Below are 16,078 nucleotides of genomic sequence, written 5' to 3' on the forward strand. Positions count from 1 at the left end.
AATAAAATTGTGATATATCTTTCCATTTATCCCAGTGATATGCTTCTGCGTGCAACTTCATTTGAAGTCTATGCAAATAGTCTCTATTTTGTAATTATTTGACCAATTGTCTCGTTTTACTATTGCGGTTGAATTGACCCAAAATACTTTCAATTAGAGACTATTGTGGACATAATACGTGCTTCCACTACACAAAGAGAAAGCATGCGACTGAAACGTACGTTCTTCTGTGCGGACTACCTTTTTTGCAAGACCAACAATACATTTTGCAAAGATGGAACTTTCACATTTCACATAAAATCAGCTCAAATAAACTCCTCTCACAAAGTAATACAATTGTGCATAAGTGAGTCTTTGCAATGAATAAAAAGGCGATTTGTATCTGATGATCAACCCTCAGCACATTGATTTTAGTCAACATTTCTACTGTATCAAAAGCTATCAAATAAATTTAAGTTTAAGGTTTATATAGCTTCCTGAACAAATATTTAGTTTGGGTTGCCAGTACATTAAATTCAAGACGAAGCTAACAGGTCTCAGTGACCAGCTATCGAGGTACTGTGCATTAAAATAAAGGACATGTATTAATCATTGTGTGTAACGCACAATAAATTGGTAGCTATATTATTAGTCTGAAACACTATACTGAAGCAAAGGAAGACATCAGTACACAACATATGCTTGAATTAGCTTGATTCAAAGATAATGTTAAAAGCGGTAATGACGTTTGTATAAAGATCCTTTGACGATTCTTTTTTCTTTCTTTCTTTTTCATTTTCAGACAAGCTAGAAGCTATTGAAAATAAGGGTTTGCCTGGAATCGTTATCATGGCCAAAACGTAACATACTCCGGACCAATAGCAATGCGTTATTTTCCTATTTTAAACCAATAGGCGGCGAGGATTTCGGCGGACTTTTTAAACCCAGCCACAGACCATTTAAAAACAGATTTCGCCCAAAAAGAACCAAGACGTAAATCACCATAGGAACATAGCAATACTGCAGAGTAAACAAACAAAAGTCAACCAAACGTATAACTACATTTGCTTAATGAAAAAAAAACGTATTATGATATATTAAAACATTTAATGATGACGGTAATAATAATCCATCCAGCTAGGCACTAGGCGGTGATTGGCCATTTTACCATGACGTAAACATCGCTGGGCGTGGAAATGGTCAACAACAAAGAGGAAATATAAGGAATCAGAAAACAGTAAACTGGCAGTCTTGGACACGAAAAAATGAAATTCTAGTTCACAGGTAATAAGATTTGTTAAACAACTATAGTTATGGATAGGTTGAGTTAGTATTTGAAATAATGTGGAAATATAGTTTTGCAGACTGGCTAGCGGATATGGGGTTTTTGAAGTTGGGCAACGTCCGCTAGAACTAGCTAGGCTGATTTTGTCATCGATAGACTAACGTTAAAATTATGTTCGAGGACATATATCCAGAAAAAATAACGCAATGCTAGAAAACTTTAGCAGTTTTCCTCACTTGGTTGTAATTAAACGGCGGGTGTCACGTATTCATACTTCGGCAGCGCTAACTTAACGGATACCAAGCTTGTATTACCATAGCTGATTTGCTTTAACGCTATTGTTACGTTAATTTACGAATTTGAAACGACACGACAAAAATTAGCAATGTTACCTTTTGGGTAACGTTAATGTTAATTATGCCCGAAACTGAAACGTAATTTAACTTTAGCCAGAAACAGAACTGTCTGCTAGTTTGTTATTCTATCGATTTGAGATGGCTAAGGTTTGTTTGGCTACACATAAAATATATTGAATAAACCGTTAACCAGTTAGCATGTTGTGTTCACTTCAGGTCGAACTGAAGTCAAATTACGTTTGGCTAATGTTATTTTAATGCGATTTATGTAAAATTAAGCATCCAGTGTAATTTGGCAACATAGCAGGCTATAGCTAACGTTAGCCATGTCACGTAGACTGGGGTAATCCAGCCCTTCCCCCATAGTTGTTTTCCATAGTGGTAGTTTTCCTTGTTTTCCACGGTCGGTCTGTTTATTCGGTTGTCATTTAGTCTAACCTCGCTCAGTTGATTTCTTATCCTGGTTTCGAAAACAAACGTTAAATCGTATTTGATGAACATTTTCATGTAACGTAAACGAATTGGACAACGGACTTAATATTTTGTTAGGCGTTAGCTAACGAAACCTAACACCAATTCCCTGCTGAGAAAGGGGGTTGGGTTATAAACCTTTCCCCTCTACACAGCTAGCGAATGATTGTAGGGCATACCAACATGTACTAATTTCAATCTTTTTTATTGTTGAAGAAAACGGGAGACGTTGCATTTTAGAGACATGGAAGCCTTTAAACTTATGAGGGAACTGAAGACAAATTTCGAACAAGAGTCGATCTATCTGCCGAGGGAGAAGGGGCTGAACCTGCTGGAGACTACTCTTGAGGTAACCTAATTATAAAGCGGCCTTTGACCATGTCGGTACCATCAGTCCCCCCACCCTAAGACAGCAATAAATAGCCAATGGTCATCGGAATGAACAGGATACGCTAGACTTGTTCATAGTGGACCTTTAAAAAAAAAAAAAAAAAAACTTGTTTGTTTACATAAAAAGCCTACACATTTCGACTAAGCCTTAATTAGGACAGTACTTCTGCTTCTCTGCCAAGAATTTGCCTTGGATTCTTGTGCCTTTGTACAGCTGGAAGCTAGAGCCGGGTTGTTCTCTCGAACAATATGCTTTTACTCGTTTCACTTTCTATATAAACAGGTGGGGATTTGATAATTATACAGGAATTCTATGTCATTTTTTTTGTCCATGTACACATTTTAAATGTTCTCTGACATCCAAGTATATTTTTCTGTATCCCCTACAGAATGACAAACAAATCTCAGCAAAATGCAGGGATGCCAAAGTTGAAGATCTTTGGAGCCTCACCAGTTTTTTTGGTTATAGTACACAGACCTTTGTGCAGGCCGTCAACCTGCTGGATAGGTTCCTGGCCATGATGAAGGTAACTTATTTTTATGAGTTTTAATCAATTAACCTTTATCACTGCAACACAATGCTACCAAGTAGACATTAATTCCCTGCAAAGTGAACCTCAAATTTAAGTATTCAGCCCCCCTCCCCCCCAGTTCTACAGTGACATTTATTTATTGATATTTATTTTTTAAACTTATGATAAAAGCACACAATGTCATGAACACAATCTTAACATTACCTTTCTGAATGTGCTGTTCGGGCAGTTTAGTTTCTTGATAACTAAGTTGTGGGCTACCTACTAGTTTGGACAACAAAAATAAATTGGGTGGAATGAGCATTTATTCCTTTTTCTTTTTTTCCCCCTCTCCAGATCCAACCCAAGCACTTATCCTGCATCGCCATCAGCTGTCTCCACATTGCAGCTAAGCTGGTTGAGGAGGAGTGCAACATTTCATCCTCCCATGACCTTATTCGTATCAGCCAATGCAAGTTCACCATTTCAGACCTCAACCGAATGGAGAAGATCATTTCAGAAAAACTGAACTTTCAGTGCAAAGCGGTCACAGCCTTTACCTTTTTGCACCTTTATCATGAAATAACCCTCTTACATACTTCAGAAAGGTAAGTTCACTTTGAAACCTTATTTGGGTAAAAATCTCTGATACTTTTCTAACAAGTATTATGTATTTAATCAAGGCTATAATACATGCTTAATGGCCGTAGGTTAACTCTGAACAGTGCTCCATATGTGGGTAGTCATGATGTAATGGCTTATGTGACACTAGTCTAATCTACTGGCACACAAACACAGAACTTTTAAGATAAGATGCTTGTGTTGCAGACCCTTAATCATTGCTTAACGTCTTGCTCCAGTTGTTGCGCAACCTTGTTATACATTTCTTCTTTATGTACAATCTCAAGGGTTCTATGATTAGGCCCTGAAATTCTTCACCCTTTTGTTTTTGAAGGAAACCCCATCTGAGCCTCGACAAACTGGAAGTCCAGCTAAAAGCCTGCCTTTGTCGAATCGTTTTCTCAAAAGCCAAAGTAAGAACCAATTTGTCCAAATTCTCCATTTGCATCCACATGCTTTTTAAATGAGTACACAGACAGATGCATTGTTGTTGATCTCATGCACATCCCTGTTCTTCTTTCAGCCATCAGTGCTAGCACTGGCCCTCCTTGCCCAGGAGATTGAAGCCATCCAGTCTGTAGATATGCTTGAAATTTCCCAGTGTATTCAAAGGCATCTAAAGGTAACCATATGAAATTTGGTCAGTCCATAATGTTTGACAGGGGTCAACAACCTTTGGTTAAACATAACAGTGCTTCGGTTAACAGGGAGCTCAAAGCAGCTCGTGCTGTCATTGGTTCTTTTCAGTTCCCTTGCTCAGATAGCCAAATGTTAAGACCAACAACTCCGTAATTAAATGCCACTGCAGGCCATAATAATAAGCATTAACTTGGCACACACATCCAGAGCAACTTAAAGTACAAAATGCATTATCCATAAAAAGAAAACTTGCATGACATGAGTACACTATTTGCAAGGAGCAGATTTTGTAAACAAGTTTTCAAAAAAAGTTTGACCTACCTTATGCATTTTATGGACAAAGTACTCTAAAGTGATAGGATTTATGGTCGAAGTGTAGGAACTGGCAGAAAGGTTACAGAAACAAAAATTTAAGGCCTTAGATCTTAAGTTACGTGCTATCCATTACACTTGTAGTCTGTTCCAAAAAGGTTCTGCTGACCCACATGGATTATGTAACGCAACTGGGTGTCTAATGTTATGATGTATGTTGGTCCTTCCAGATTGCTGACGGTGAGCTCTTGTACTGGAGGGAGTTGGTGGCCAAGTGTATGACAGACTACTCTTCACCTGAATGCAGTAAGCCAGACAACAAGAAACTGGTCTGGATTCTATCCAGGCGAACAGCACAGAATTTGCACAGCAGTTACTACAGCGTCCCTGAACTTCCAACAATTCCTGAGGGGGGCTGGGATGAAAGTGCAAGGTAATGAAATCCAAGTCCAAAGTGAAAGAATATCACAGACGGCAAAACATACATGCCCTGCACAATGTACAACAGTCTGAAAAACAGGATATAAAATTGCGCAGAGACAGAAGTTCACAGCAAGACCTAGGAGGGGATTTCACTTAAGCTCGGAAAACCCCCAACAGACGTAGACCGATGTACGTAATTTTACAGGGATTCCTAGAATACCATTCAGTGTTTCCCAAAATACCTGTTGGTTTCAGTGAGGCTCCTGGTTTGTTTGTTACTATAGAAACCACTCCCAAATATGCAGGCGAGTTACATGTTTTTAACACGTCACTACCGCTTACCTCGCCCATGTTGGACCATTCCTGTCTGGCAGTGACTTTCTTACTTGACGCAATGTGTTCAAATGATTAGTCACGTCCTACCCTGAAATTTCCACAGCTAGAGTCTTACTCAACTGGTTCAAGCCTTATTCGCTCATTTCCCAGATCTGAATTTGAAGACCAAATCATTATATTTGCAGTGCGGCAGGCCAAGCAATAGCAACATTCAGTCTGTGCAATATTTTTGCATCTGCTAATGCAGTATGTACAAAATGTTCTGGTTTACAGATTAGATTGTTTTTGTCATTTTCAATCACACTGTACTTTGGATTTTATCTTAAATGGAGTTTGGCCAAAACAGCTAGTGATAGTACTCAAAGAAGAAGAGTATATTAATGGAAGTTTCTCTCTCCCAACCCCCCCACCCCCACTCTTGTGCACAGTGAGGACTCTTGTGAGGACATGAGCTGTGGAGAGGACAGCCTGAGCAGTGACACAGAAGTGCCCTGTTCACCACCCCCCTTTCACCAGCGCACCTCCGTTCCACACAGCCAAGACGACTCCACACACCTGGGTGCTGCGTGTCATTTCTAGTTTTCAAATGACTTATTTAAACTGAGGTTTTTTTTTTGTGCTCGTCTTAAATATCTCAACACACAACAAATCGATGTACTGTACATCTTTTTGGTTGTGTCTGAAGTTAAATGTGGACAGGTACAGAACCGCATTATTCTGTGGCAGCTTTAACTCGAGTGATCTCGAACCTCTGTAGCTGTAGGGTGTAGTAGTTTGTGCAAGTTTGGATTCGCCACATTCCAGGTGACTTAACAGCACAACGCTGAGGTGCAATAAACCTATAAACAAGGACTGTTCAATGCTAGGGACAACTTTCCTAGACTGTGTACTTTGCACTGTTTTGTATATTGCGCATGATTTATTTATGGTGGATGCTGTGGGGAGGTTGAATGCCTGAAGACCGGCTAGGTTGTGTCACCCTCCCAGTTTTTTTTTTTTAGGTTGTTGAAAGTTGCAGATTGTTTGCATGGAGTAGAAATATTGTGTTTGTGTAAACTTAAAGGTGCCAACTGAAGCATGATTTATTACTGTGTGATATAGTCATTTTGATTATATGGGAAAATAATGCTGACCGAATGTCACAATGTAAAATATGTTCATACTGGAAATGTAACTTTGTAAACAGGCAAAAAAAAAACAACTTTGTTATTAATATGCTGTAGACTAACTTATTTTTAAACTATTTTGATGGTTGGCTAAAGAAAAAATGCTGATTAAAAATACCTTTTTCAATCAGTGCTTCAGATTTTTTTGTATAGAAATACTCTTAACTGAACACATATTATACAAAGATTGTCACAGCCGTTGCAATTTAAAACCAAAGTCAAATGTTTCCACCCCACACTGGCTCCAAAATATTAACTGATAAACCTAACCGACAATGAAGTGGTTTGTAAAAACTGAATAATAAATTATGAATATATTCCACCTTATCCTAAAAATGTACCACAAACCAGTCCTCACCAAAACATTTAAACACTGCACAAAATAATACTATTTCCATTTACAAATCACCATAGAAATTGTACAGAAAACACCAAGCATTGCAGTCAATATGAGTGAACAAATGTGAAAGAGCCAACCGACCAATACAAATACATGCTGTTACTAAGGTAGGAGAAACAAAAGATGGATCACTTGCCCCAATGATCCATCCTTCAGCATTCAGAAGCCCATTCGTGGCCTTTTCTTTCTGGGCTGCACGGACAGGGAACCCTTGTTAGACGCAACCACACAGGGATTCCTCTGGGACAAGGAAATGCTGGACCCTTGAGAGAAAGGTGTCAGCAGCTGCAGCCCGCTCTCCTCGTGCATTTCCGGCAGCCCCTGAGACCCAAACAACGAGCTGAGGTAGTCCTGCTCCGGCTGCTTCGTTTTCCTGGATGCCAGCTTTAATTGGGCAGAAGGGCCGTCCTCCTTCTCTAGAGTAGCAAGTGGCCTGTTCTCTTGGGTCAGCACGTTTCCTCTTTCAGGCTCTGGAAAGGCATCGGGTATGGAGAGATTAGTGGAGATGCTCTCCACGTCCGAATAGGCGCCCTGACTGTTCTGGCCTGAGGACCAGCCCGAGAGGTCGTCCAGGTCAGACTGGTAGCTGACAGATGAGGCGAAGCTCTCCGAAAGTGCGACGCGGTGGTGAGCCTTGGCCCGTTTCTGCCGTTGGCGCCTTCTACGCAGAGCCGCCACCTTTTCCATGCGGTTCATCCCTAGCTTATCCTCCCACCAGCTCTTCCAATGTCCCCCCCAGGACACTGACAGCCTCTCACTTAAATCGTCAGTCCAGTCGGCGGGCACTACCAGGTCAGGCAATGGGACCACCTCGAGAGGCCTCAGGTAAGTGACACCATGGACAACCACATCCATCTTATTCATTGACTGTTCCAAGTCTTTTCTCAGTCTCTGGAGCTGGTCTTCCTCTAGAGGGTTTCTCCTGAGTGCTTGACAAGAGATGAGGCCTTCGGTTTTTATGGTCCAATGGGACAGGATTTGTTCTGAGGTGGGCCTCGGACTCTCGAAAAGAGCCTTCAGCCACCGGTCCCACTTTGACAAAACCTCCTTGCTGACCATGTGCGGCTTCATCGGGTCTTGACTGAGACTCAAGCCTGTCTGAGTGACAGAACATCCATCCATATCCTGCATCTCAGTGTTGGACACCGTAGCCAAATCCTCATCATTGCTATTAACCTCCACTTCACAGCAAGAAGTTCCAACTCCCTTACTCAAAGATACATCTTCAGAACTTCGTCTACTGTTGCGCAAAGCATTCTTGAGTTTTGTGGTAACACTGTGTTCCTCATCTCCCCCTGTGGAATTCCTCGGTTGTTGTGTGTCTGCGCTGTCCTGGTCGGTTTGGAGCATCAGAGTTTGGTAAAAAATGTCCCCAGTCTCAGAGAGCTGCAGCACACACAGGCACTCTTCACCCTTGTGGTGTATGGCAGTAAAACCTAGCAAAACACAAAATAAATGTTAGACCATCTCTACTTTAATTACATTACATTACAGGCATTTGGCAGACGCTCTTATCCAGAGCGACATACAACAAAATGTGTTAACTAACACAATATAAGTGGAGGAATGCCAAAAGCAATAAAATGTTCCAATGTCCTCTATAAAGATGATGAAAAAAAGACTGAGAATAGACACCAAATACAAATAAGACATGCAAATTGGAAAAGGCACAGCAAGCATTAGTACCAACAATGCAATAGTGTCTTCTGAGTTCCCCTACAATTCCGAACGTCTTGCCCACTTCCTCATATACAGGGTGAGAGACGTCAAAAAAAGTTAAGTTTCAGTTCACAGTCAGTGGATATAATGAGCCACGACATGACATTAGCATGAATCTTTTCACTTAAATTCTATTCTGGAATGGAAGCTGGATCTCATTAGTTCCCCGTGACTAGTGTTGGCGACCCCATTTAAGGGACAGACACATTGCATAACATGTCTGAAACCTTGAACCAGGGAGAACTTGATCAGGGGGGAGGCCTTACCGGCGGCAGGCTCCAGCAGCCTCTCCTGTGCCTTCTGCTGCCTGTGGGGGACATGGACTTGGAGGTGGCCCAGACTGTCAGCCGGGCGGGACAGTTTCAAAGGAGGCCCCAGAGAACGGCAGGCAGCCTCTCCGCCACCTGTCAGCAGGAAAGACGTCGCCGCCGCGTTCAATGACACTGCCTGTACATGATGCACGCACACACGCAGGAGTGTTGTATAAGCGCACAATACAAAATTAACAGCTCAAGGTTTCCTTGCAACCAGCACCACAATGAAGTGTGACAGCAGTGGCTGCAGCCAAGTAAGTACAATAAGGCACATTCAAACTCATTGATTTCTCCAATCACTACAGAAAAGTTCTCAAAATAGAGTTAATTTTTATGAGTATCTGCCTATAGCTCGATTACAATACAACATGTCTTCAATGTACACCTGGACTAAACACTTACCTACCCTGCACTTACCGTCTAACAAATGAAAGCTTCCCTGAACTTGATTGCACCTACCAGTAAAGAAATCCTTCACACTAATTGTGTGAGTAATTTTTTTTTTTTTTTTTTTTTCAAACACTAAGCCAACTTGTCATACTGAAGCTCAAAAGAACATCTGTAGGTTGCTCTAGATGTAGGAGCCTGCCAAATGATGTAAATGTATGTGCAAATGTCTTCAAGAGAACCCGAAAATACGAGTCTGATATGACGATTTCCAAATAAAGCTTGCTATAGTTAGAATTACATAACCACCAGCTGTCATATCATATTATGTCCTGCAAATTCTGATTTGCAAAATAAATTAATTCAAATGGTGTGAATGTCTTGCATCATCCTTTTTGAACCGGGTGACCCATATATTACACTACATCATACGCAATTATTATACATGTCTTGAGCGCCAAATTTTGCTGTTGTTAGGCTGAACGGAACCTACCAGAATACTGCAGGAACATTAGCTCCTGGGATCGCTGGGAACCCAGTAGTATCTTGTTAGTTCTGCCTTGTGGAAAGCCAGGCAGGACTTGGGCAAACAGGGGTGGATCCATCATCATGTGGTCCCACTTGAGCATGGGCAGACAAGGAAAGCGCTCGTCTATGATGTAAACAGAATGCTGTAGAGGAGAACATGATTGTAGTAAGTGTAAGAGGCCAACCCAATAACGCCCCTAATTTGAGAGGCCAGCTTCATACCTGGGTGGTGACAAGGTGGTGATAAGCATTGACGTCATACAGGTACTTGGACAAGATCACCCTCTCCCCACTCCTACAGTTTGGAGTTTCGCCAATGCGAAACAGAGTGTAGCTGCACTTATCTGAGGACTGTGAACAGAAAATAATTTTGAGGAATACTGACCAATATTGACAGATTTAACATTAATAACAAACACACAACCATCACATAAACGGCACATTCCAAAATAGTTGTTTTCAACGTCAAGACTATCCAACCTATCACCTGCATTGTCTCAATTACATTAAATACCATGGTGGATTATGCTGTCTGCTTCCAGATAGATTATGAAAGCTGCTACCAGAAAGATGCACAAGCACTTCTTCTATTATGTGGTATGTCACTGTGTCTAAGAATGTCATTTTGAACTACTGTTGCATTATTGTAGGAGGGTGGCTACCAGTTTTTGCTGTACTCGGATACTAAATTGAATGACATAGCATAACTCCTCACCCTGGTGTCTGTAAGCTCCACTCCAGTTCTGTCCGTGTACTGCATCACTTTTGGGTGGGCAGAGAAGTCGCACCATCGCCAAGATGACTGGGCGTTAAAGTACAGGTTTTCCTCCTCTTCACGGAATTTTGACAAGCTTAAATATTGACAGCACAAATAGCACAATGAAAGAAAAATACATTCTCAAATGAACCAAACACAACTCGACTTGTGACAACAGTGAAAACAAATTACTTAAATGACGTCACTCACCCTGCTCCTACAGTCCAGAGATAGGCAGCACCATTCTCAGTTGTTACCAGCAGCTCTCCTGGGATATGGGGACTACAGGAACAGTAAACAGGAACTTTGAGGACACGAGTAATCCATTGGTGCTGTTTACTAAATATCCACATGCCGGTGTTTCGCGGCAAAAACTGTTGCAGGCACAAAACCAGTTGCCTTCCGTTTCCGGTCCAGTTCTGGAACTGGTTCTGGAATTTGTACATACCAACCGACCCCTCTTACCGTTATTAGCCTGCTGGCTAAAGCACTTTAAGCAAAGTAAACTGTAGAAAGGCCTGTATGATAGACCTAGCAGTTAATTAAAGCAAAATCCCATATTAATTCAATCGAGAATAACATGTCTTAACCATTTCGCTAGCTTGCTACGTTATGTAGCTAGCTAACTAAGTGAGTTCAAGATCAAGATCACTTGCAAGTCAGGAGCAAGCTAGCTAGCTACAGAACCTTGTTAGCTACCTTCATAGCTAATACAGCCACATACAGGCCAAGTGAACTAACATACCAGCAATTTGTATGAACATTTGCACAAAACAATGTACCAAAGTCTAAATCATGTGATAGCGTTTTATCCAATAAGGGGTCGACCGGAAGTGGAAGGCAACAGTCTTTGCACTTACACCAGCATTAAAGAGCAGAAAATGGTCTTACGCAACTCCACCCCTCCAAACACATTTGTTAGTCAAACTAACTGCGGAGCATAAAGAGGTCTATGTTTAGGTCCAGGAAGAATAAATGGAGCATAAATGGAGAGGACAAGAGCCTGATGTATCAAGAAGGTAATATTTGCTTTACTTTGTATTTGATTACAGTACAGAAAGGGCAGCACACAAACTGAAATTTCAGCAAAGCCATTCTCAAACGAGTGCCGTTGAGGTCTAGGTGTCAGTGTAAAGGGATACATTTCCGAACATACTGATTGCTGTTCCATCCATGAGCACGCCAGTAAGTCATACAATGGCCACTGTCATCCCAGATGAGATTCAGTGGGGCACGGACACCACAAACAATTGTTTCATACAACTAAACGTGCTGTGATGAACATTCACTTTAAAATACTGATCACTGCAAATCCCACATAAGGTTTAAGATTAAGCACGTGTATATGACAGCAAGGCACACTTCAACACGGACACAATAGAAGCCATCAAACACACCTGACGCAGATGCATGTGGCAACCTGCTCCGTTCGAACGACCTCCAGTGGTCTCACTCTCTTAATGGGACAGGCCTCCCAGACCCCACAGTGGTAATCTGAGCGTACCCCCACATGGACTGCAAAACAACGGAACCCCAGAGAACAGAGTAAATGTCACATCACTTTCCATGACAAACAGAAATAATAGCAAAAGCATCAAACAAGTTATATCAAATCTCTTTACAGATGAGACCATGACTACAAGTATGCAACAAGATAAGAATACCACTTCAATACTGGAAAGTTGGCCAGTTTTTATACTGAACACAGTAGGAATGTTAACCTTACTTAAAAAGGTAGGTGGTTAAAACAATTACACAGGTTAAGTGTTAATTGGCCTGACTAGTGGTTCCATTTCCCTGTAAAAAAAAAAAAAAAAACTGCACATTTTGAATTACGTAAATTTGTTCAGAAATGTTTTTCCACAGACCACCACTATCTTTGTACGAGTCAGTTTGCCTGCGTCGTCTCATGTCAAGAGCAAAGCTGAGCAGAGTTCAGAGAACTTTGTCTGTGAGACATGCCCAATATAAAAAGAACTTTGCTTTTCCCTGATGAAGAACTGAGTCTGGAGACGTTAGGATGCGAGACAGTATGTCAGACGTGATGCTGGCTACCTGCACAGCCATCTCCCATGAACAATCACCATCAATTTAGAACACAAGAATCAAGCATCATGACAAGAACAGGCCAGTCAGCTTATCTATTTACACAAGGTCACACTTATAAATTGCATTACCAGTGCAGCATGCCCGCATGTTGCTCACCACTATCTTGCATGCTGCCAACACTGATCTGTCGTACTGCGCCACTGAGCTTCATGACGAAAGGCTGAGCATTACTCATGCTGAGCCGGGGAACCTTATCTCTGTCGAACTCCAGCACCACCTTATGGAACTCTGGTGAACTACAGTGAAGGACTCCATAAAAGAAGCAGTTATTACCAGTTCTGCATCTACATACTGCATAATGAATCTGATTTAGATTAAACAATCAACCTTGTTAACTCACATGTGCAACATAGCACATACAATATAGTCTCAATACAAGCATTTGATTTGGCTGTGTCAAGGATTAAAAAGAAAAGATGTTACAACAACTTCAAACTGTTGAAAAGACTGCCTCAATGAGATGGGCGGGGGGAAAAAACAAGAACAAAACCTGTGAACGTTCTGGAGTACACAGAGCCAGCCTTGGCCTACAACCAGTCTGAGACGGGAGGCTCTATGCCCATTAAAGACAGCGCGATGCAGGAAAAGGATACTGAGGGAGGCTTCCTCTGGAAACACGAGACAGCCCTCCTGAGAGCTGTCAGAGAGCCTGACCGGAAAATAGCCTAGAGCACCCCCGGTGGCCACTTCATTAAACTGCGCACGTTCCTTCTGCAGCAGCAACTCCTCGCGGAGGAGTTCAGCCAAAAGTACAGGGGGAATTTCATGGATGACATCGCCAAGCAGGTTATTGTAGCTTCTGGCTCCCTTTCCATAGTATCTCAAAGGGCACCTAAGTGGAAAGGGGGGGAAGGAAAAGCAGCATTACTTCTAAGATTTGCATTCATTCTTAATGTCTCCTAAGCCGAATCCAGAGAATGATGATAAGCAGCATTTACAAATACAAATATTAAGTATTTAAACAACTGATAAAATAATTACGAGCAATGTCTTCGGTCCATACAAATTCATACTTACTTTATATAATTCACTGTACTTAAAAAACGTTTCAGCTTATTCATGCGGACGGTTTTCTTCTTTGCAGATGCCTACAAAAGCATGTTAAATAAGTTGGTAAAACATCCAATGCCACACAGTACTGCCATGTCAGTCTCACTAGTATAAAAAATTGAAATTGACCATTCAATTTTCACCCACCGTCATCCTTCTCTCCCCGAAAGTAAAGTGTTCTCCAAGAACACTGCTCATTGTGCTGAAGGCATCCTCATAGTTATCCAAGTAAAAGTTCTGCATCTACAGAGAAAAAAGATTCAGAAAGGAGCCTTGATTTTTAAATGTGTACAGCACGTACTTCAGAGTCAATAGAACTGAAAAATAATGCAATGCTTTCTGTAAATCTGTGAAATATGAGTTAAAATGTTCACAATAATGCTGTAGCACCCTTGTCATTGATATGATGAAACAAGTTAAAATCCAGTTGTACACGGAGGGTAAATCAAGTTTAATATCAACTGCCTCAAAAAACAGCATTTAAAATAAAATGAATACTCTGAATTAGAAGCCTTTTTTAGACTATATATGATTCTGAGCATAAATGCTCAATAAGATGATCATTTTTAAACTGCTGTGCTGTAGAGGACTTACATGTTCTGGGAAGTCAGATGCAGATGGGACATGACCTGAAGCAATCGTGTGTACTGGAAGCAAAAGATAAATAAACACATGCTGAAGAGTCTTGCTTTGGACACCCTTTGGATCGAGTCTATATTGAGTCCCCCAATGTGGAGATAAGAGGCCCCAGCATGAAAGGATTAAAAAATAACAAGAGTGTGACCACAAAGAAGAGTGTAATGACCGTTCAGTCACCTTTATTCGGTGTCATCAAAGGAATCGGAATAGATTCAACTGCCTTCCATGTCTCTCCCTTCACTTTGTACTGTGTATCAAACTTCCAGTCAGCCAACTGCCCGGGACCATTCTAGGATTCAAAACATTCAAATAATAAAAATAACTGATTGGTACATTTGTTCAAACACATTTGACATAATTTATATACTGTTTTATTTAACATGTGGGGGGCGGGGCGGTGCAAGCAGGTTTAATGTGTGTAACAAATCGGAACAGACTCAGTAATGCCGTAATGGCCATGTGGTTAAGTATGCTGAAAGAGTGTTTACTCGTACACCGACAGTACTAGCACTTCCACTTCTAAAGATACACGTTAAAACATCGTGGCAACAGTTATATAAAATACACTGGCATTCATAAATTAATGCAATTATACTTGGTCGATGCATAGGATTCTGTTCACTTACTTTCAATTTAAGCAGTACAACAGTTTTAGCAACCATATTACAATTGTTGTACGGGGTTTCCAAATCCAAATGTAAAACTTGTGAAATCGGTACTGCTGCGGAATGGGTTCGTTTGTAAATTAGGTCAGCAATAAAAACGAGTCAAAGAATGCAAAAAAAAAATAACGGCAAAAAGGCACGATTTAAGATCTGACTGTTGTTTCGTCTAACTTGTTAAACTACACAACGTCAAACTAGCTAACGGTAGTTAGCTAGCTAACATTACCTAGCTAATTTTCATCACAGCAACAACAACGTGAACTAACCTCAGACAGACAGTGGTCGACTACATACGCCTGATTGTAGAGTCCCAAGCTTCCAACAGTGACATTAGATTTTGCGTTCGGAGGCCCGGTGTTGTAAAAACTGGGAAAGAGCTGATGTGGGAATTTATTCCCGGCCATGCCAAATCAGAGCCTTAAGAGTTCGGCCTATTCTACAGAACATGTCAGGGCAAGTCTTCCTGTGCCTGTGATCCCGGCATTGCCACGAACATAAACCTTCCGTTTTAACTTTTGTTGATGTCATTCCCACGCCAGCTTTTAGATTTTGAGATCTTTGCTACATGTCAATGTCTATTTTGGCTATATTGAACAATACAACCTTAATGTCGCACACACCAAGAAGACACGTGTACTCTATAACGTGCTGCCAGACCTTCGGTAGCCGCTCGTCAGCTGGACAGCCTATTTTGATAACACTGCGCATGGTCAAAAACAAGCCAACCAGAAGAGCCTGTGTAAAAAAACGGATCGACATTCAACCAATGAGCTTTGTGAGTCTCTGGGCCCAACCCGTTGAAGGAACACACTGGGTAAAAGAGACTTCCTGGGTGCGCGCTTGGGCTCGTCTTCACGTGACCTGGAAAACCCGACGAGGACCACGGACCGTGCTGGTTAAATTATCTGATTGGCTGGTTCGAAATTCGAATGATCAACAAATAAGCATGAGATAGTAGGTGGACTATATCTAGATATAAAACACATTAACTTGTCAGCCAAATGTCAGCGCTTAAGCAGC

At 41.3% G+C, this 16,078-nt stretch overlaps 2 protein-coding genes across 3 annotated transcripts; one reads left to right on the forward strand and one right to left on the reverse strand.

Moving 5' to 3' along the window:
- Positions 1-1,155: 1,155 nt before the first annotated feature.
- On the forward strand, positions 1,156-6,617 carry ccng2 (cyclin G2). Its single transcript, XM_035391517.1, has 8 exons — positions 1,156-1,263; positions 2,308-2,440; positions 2,871-3,008; positions 3,351-3,601; positions 3,949-4,027; positions 4,138-4,236; positions 4,796-4,998; positions 5,753-6,617. The coding sequence occupies exons 2-8, from the start codon at positions 2,336-2,338 to the stop codon at positions 5,901-5,903; spliced, it is 1,026 nt and encodes a 341-aa protein (XP_035247408.1). The 5' UTR covers positions 1,156-1,263; positions 2,308-2,335; the 3' UTR covers positions 5,904-6,617.
- taf1c (TATA-box binding protein associated factor, RNA polymerase I subunit C) lies at positions 2,059-15,748 on the reverse strand. 2 transcript variants are annotated; one of them, XM_035391515.1, is made up of 15 exons: positions 15,325-15,748; positions 14,571-14,682; positions 14,349-14,401; positions 13,902-13,997; positions 13,722-13,792; positions 13,298-13,536; positions 12,801-12,932; positions 11,993-12,110; positions 10,806-10,877; positions 10,554-10,689; positions 10,061-10,186; positions 9,804-9,981; positions 8,876-9,013; positions 7,027-8,326; positions 2,059-4,230 (listed from the first exon to the last, which is right to left on the reverse strand). In XM_035391515.1, exons 1-14 carry the CDS (start codon positions 15,460-15,462, stop codon positions 7,050-7,052), a joined length of 2,886 nt encoding a protein of 961 aa, XP_035247406.1. In that variant the 5' UTR covers positions 15,463-15,748; the 3' UTR covers positions 2,059-4,230; positions 7,027-7,049. The 2 variants fall into 2 exon arrangements, with proteins under 2 accessions (XP_035247406.1, XP_035247405.1); XM_035391514.1 differs by having other exon boundaries at positions 10,061-10,189.
- Between the last annotated feature and the right edge of the window lie 330 nt (positions 15,749-16,078).

This window comes from Anguilla anguilla, chromosome 14 (genome assembly GCF_013347855.1).
Source record: "Anguilla anguilla isolate fAngAng1 chromosome 14, fAngAng1.pri, whole genome shotgun sequence".
In the NCBI taxonomy this organism is placed as follows: Eukaryota; Metazoa; Chordata; class Actinopteri; order Anguilliformes; family Anguillidae; genus Anguilla; species Anguilla anguilla.

Bases quoted from the DNA above. Each gene is read 5' to 3' on its own strand.
- ccng2 (XM_035391517.1), top strand. From the start codon at position 2,336: ATGGAAGCCTTTAAACTTATGAGGGAACTGAAGACAAATTTCGAACAA. The intron at 2,441-2,870 runs GTAACCTAATTA...TATCCCCTACAG, and splicing joins TGCTGGAGACTACTCTTGAG to AATGACAAACAAATCTCAGC. The intron at 3,602-3,948 runs GTAAGTTCACTT...TTGTTTTTGAAG, and splicing joins CTCTTACATACTTCAGAAAG to GAAACCCCATCTGAGCCTCG.
- taf1c (XM_035391514.1), bottom strand. From the start codon at position 15,462: ATGGCCGGGAATAAATTCCCACATCAGCTCTTTCCCAGTTTTTACAAC. The intron at 10,190-10,553 runs GTGAGGAGTTAT...TTCTGTTCACAG, and splicing joins TGGAGCTTACAGACACCAGG to TCCTCAGATAAGTGCAGCTA. The intron at 9,014-9,803 runs GTAGGTTCCGTT...TCCTGCTGACAG, and splicing joins AATGTTCCTGCAGTATTCTG to GTGGCGGAGAGGCTGCCTGC.